Source organism: Myotis davidii, unplaced genomic scaffold (genome assembly GCF_000327345.1).
Source record: "Myotis davidii unplaced genomic scaffold, ASM32734v1 scaffold592, whole genome shotgun sequence".
In the NCBI taxonomy this organism is placed as follows: Eukaryota; Metazoa; Chordata; class Mammalia; order Chiroptera; family Vespertilionidae; genus Myotis; species Myotis davidii.
In genome coordinates, this window is record NW_006284844.1 from 375,631 (window position 1) to 379,515 (window position 3,885).

The 3,885-nt window shown below is 61.5% G+C and overlaps 1 protein-coding gene across 1 annotated transcript in view; it reads left to right on the forward strand.

The window, feature by feature from the left end:
• Nucleotides 1–3,885, forward strand: part of WDR27 (WD repeat domain 27) — a 41,465-nt gene that overhangs the window by 12,460 nt on the left and 25,120 nt on the right. Inside the window, exons 8-13 of the mRNA XM_015558345.1 lie at nucleotides 17–119; nucleotides 1,466–1,569; nucleotides 1,700–1,761; nucleotides 2,050–2,171; nucleotides 2,646–2,728; nucleotides 2,995–3,073. Of these exons, the coding sequence (XP_015413831.1) occupies nucleotides 17–119; nucleotides 1,466–1,569; nucleotides 1,700–1,761; nucleotides 2,050–2,171; nucleotides 2,646–2,728; nucleotides 2,995–3,073 (553 nt within the window). The remainder of the gene's footprint in view (nucleotides 1–16; nucleotides 120–1,465; nucleotides 1,570–1,699; nucleotides 1,762–2,049; nucleotides 2,172–2,645; nucleotides 2,729–2,994; nucleotides 3,074–3,885) is intronic.

Sequence of the window (3,885 nt, forward strand, 5' to 3'; positions counted from 1 at the left end):
TCACTGTCTCCTCCAGGAGAGAGCGGGCCGGACAGAGGGGACGGGGTCGACGTGGCGCTCCCCGTCCTGAGCCTGGCGCGCTGCGACCTGCCACCGGGCCTCGGCCCCGGGCATGGATGGTGAGTGTGGTCCCTCGGCCGGGCCCCCGGGAGAAAACCTCTCAAGTCAGGTCCGTTTCTTAGGTGGTGGGAACGACACCGGCTTATTTTAGTGTTTGTGTAGCTGTCGGTGATGTTAACATTGCGTATTTAAGTCTTAAAGTTGGTCAACTTGGTCAGTCATGTTCAGTGTATTTGATAAGAGAAATGGGGTTATTTTAATTTTCCTCATAAAATCTAGACAGCTCTCGGCCTGTGTGGCGGGTGAAGGGAGCCGCAATCCTAAGTCGTTCTACACGGTGTGCGTGTGTCACGCGTTTAACATGGTCCGCGACGAGCTCACTCACCTGTGTTTGGTAGAAATGCTGCAGGTACTTGGCAGCACAAGAAAGCCGCTGCTTAACTGGGGTTAAAAGGGAGGCGGCGAGTGTGTCCGCCTGCGGCACAGAGCGCGGGAGGTTCCCGACATGACTAAGGACTCCGGCCCCCAGGAGGCAGGGGCGGGGGTGGGGGGCTGCAGCCCTGCCTGTGGCCTGGCTGGGGTGGCCCTGTCTGCCCAGACGCCCCTGCCTGGTGGCACGTGGCTGGAGGCCAAGCGGAGCAGTCGCCTGGCGGGCAGTTGAGCTGACTGTGGGGCCGGAGACTGTGGGCGCCCGTCCCAGGCAGGCAGTCTGGACCGCGTCTCAGGGTCCCGTTTCCCCCCAGGACAACTGGCTTGTTGCTCTGTGGTCTGGTTTTGGAGGTGAGGACGCCAGGAATGAGCCCGGGGAGCTGGGCTGTTGGAGGTGCTTGGTGACCAGGCTGTGCCTGGCTGAGTCCTCAGGTGCCGGAGGGAGACCGTGGGCCTGAAGGCCCTGCGTCCCCGTCTGGCATAGCCAGCAGGGGGCGCCTCCGTCACAGAGGAACTCGCGTCTGGTTTGTGAACTGAACACTAGGGAGAGGAAGCAGCCGAGCTGTGTGCGGCTCGCTGGGAGTTCTGCTGCTCTGGGTGCAGTTTCCTCTGGAGTCTGTTTCTCGCGTGCAAAGCTGCCCGCGGGCCGGAGGGCAGGAGCCTCACGGGGCCGCCTGCGCCGCCTGCGGGGGACGCGCACGAACCTCTCGCGGCCTCGGGACGTCGCAGGTCAGAGCTGAGCTGCTGGTCTCACCGGAGACTGGATTCCAAGGACACCCAGACCCTTGACACCAGCCCAGCCGTGGGAGCCGTAGCTCGTAGCTCAGGCGGCAGGCACGTCCACCTGCTGCGGGCGAGAGGCCCCGTGCGGTCTCCGCGGTCACGCTGTGCTCACGGGAGCGTGGGTGATGCTCGGGGCCGACACCATGGAACTGCAGCTCACAAATGAGACCCGTCCACGTGTCTCTCTTTGAAGCCTTTCCCCGGAGAGGACCGGCTGTGTGTGGGTTGGAAGCTCCGCTGGGCTCTTCATCCTGAACCTGGCGAGCTTGGAGCTGGAGGCTGCCCTGCATTACAAGGGTGAGCGCAAATTCGAACCACCCTCGCTGTACTTCACGTCACGTTAATGTTATCTTTGACTGCTATTGGGGAGTAAGTTTTAGGGCAGAAAGCCCTTAAATGTTGCTTATTTCTCTTTGGGAAAATTCAGATTTTCGGAACCTCAGCATCCAGGTGGCCGGGTCGTGTGCCGTGATGAGCAGCCGTGGCAAGGTCAGTCCTCAGCGTCCCCGACCTTGGCGTCTGGGGGCGTCCATCTGTCCGTCCGTCCACGTGACTCGTGCTCCCTTTCCTCCGCGTGTGACATGCCGGCTTTCCCCTGAGGCCTTTGTGGGGAAGTGGTGAGGAGCCACGGTGCTCTGCGGACTCCCTGCCCGTCAGGCAGCGCGCTGCTGTGAGGGACGCGGGCTCCCTGCGGGGACGGCTGTGTGCACTGCAGTGGGGCCTGCTCGTCCGTGATGGCAGCACAGTCACGTCTCATTCTGTCACCACCCATCACAGGCCTTCTGCTTACTCGCTTCCATGTTTGGGAATGAGGTCGCCGGCTTAGAGCTCGACCCAGCCGCTCTGGTGAGGTCCCAGCAGCACCCCCACCTGGGAACGCAGCTCTCAGTGCTGCCCAGGTAGGTCTGCCAGGTGGGTCTGCTCAGGTAGGTCTGCCAGGTGGGTCTGCCCAGGTGGGTCTGGCAGGTGGGTCTGGCAGGTGGGTCTTCTCAGGTGGGTCTGGCAGTTGGGTCTTCTCAGGTGGGTCTGGCAGGTGACTCTGCTCAGGTGGGTCTGGCAGGTGGGTCTGGCAGGTAGGGGCTATACGTGTCTGTGTATCAGTTGGCAGAATTCAGAGCAAAGTTCAGTAAACTCCCACCTATACTACCCTTAAGTTTGTTTTAGTGTGAAACACCGTTGTATTTCAGGATAGAATGCAGATTATAAAACAGTGTTTTTGTTAAAATACAAATTTACTTCTCAGGAAGATAAGAGTGAGCTTGAGGGCTGGTTGCTCCTCTCAGCTGCAGGCCACACCTGCAGGGACTGGTCTGTGCCCGCTCTCAGGTCCCTGTTGTGTGGGAACAGCTCCCACGGTGCAGTTCTGTTTTCAGCTCCGGTGTCTCGCCGACCTCCCCTCTGTATTTCGGAGTCGCTGAGGCGACGCGTATCAAGCCGGCCGGACACCAGCAAGCCGGTCAGTGTGACATGAAACATGAACATGAAAACGCAGACGTTATCGTTGTGTCGTGCTGCCTGGGGGTGGGTCTCTCCGGGCGCCTTTGTTCCTGCCCCTCTCGTGTTTCTCTGCAGGGAATGTGCTAGGTTTCTTCTCCTGAGCTGTGTACAGCTCACAGGAGCTCAGGAATTGCTGCTTCTCCGGGTCCAGCAGTGCGGGCTGTGGGCGCTGGGATATGATGGATCATGAGATGTTTTTTCTCGTTTCTCTAACTGCCTTGCCAGGTACTCAGAGCTCCCTGCGGGACCAGCCCCTGGTCTTCCACAGCCGCGTCCGGTCCTCCGGGTACACGGCTGCACCCCAGTGAGTAGATGGCTCATAGCCACTCCCACGGGAGCAGGGCAGTGACGGTAGCTGCGGCCTAGTGTGTCCTGAGGGCCACCCGCAGGGCGGGAGATGGGAGACAGGAGGCGGGAGACGGAAGACTGGAGATGGCGGGCGTCGCAGTTAGAATGGAGTCGGCCCCTCACAGATGTGCAGCAGCTGCAGGGCCAGCCTGCTGAGTGCTCACTGTGCACCGGCCCCTTGGCCCCTGGGTCCTTGCCTGGCTGCAGTGGTTGTGACTGACCACCTGTGGGGAGGGACATGGCCTGGGGCCTGACTGCACTGTGCCCCCCCAGACCACAGCTTCGCTCTGACCACGGTGTTAAAGTCGCTGCACCCAGAGCTGGGGCGCAGCAGGGCTGTCAGGGCCGAGTGGGAGCGGTGGGTGGGACTGGGCTCACGAGGATTTTCAGGTACAGCAGCCACGGGCCCTGGTGTTTCAGGGCCTGCGTGTCTCAGAAGCAGGCACTGCCCCTCAAATCTTGACCCATTGTCTGTCTGAACCCCGTCACAAAACAGCCTGTGAGCGGGAAGCCTGGGGGCCTTGGTTGACTCGTCCCCGCTGACTCCCCTCTGCCATGCTCCCCTGATGCCCCCTGCAGCCACCCTCTGGGCTCCCCACCATCCTCCTGGGCCAGAGGCACCGCCCAGAGGCCCACCTGGTGGTGCTTGCAGTGGTAAGGCCGCTGCTCCCCTCTGTGCGATGTTCCACCTCCGGCCCCCACCCAGCCCTCTGGCTCCTCCGCTGTGGCCTGCCCACGACGGCATGACCAGCGCCGTCCGTGGAAGTA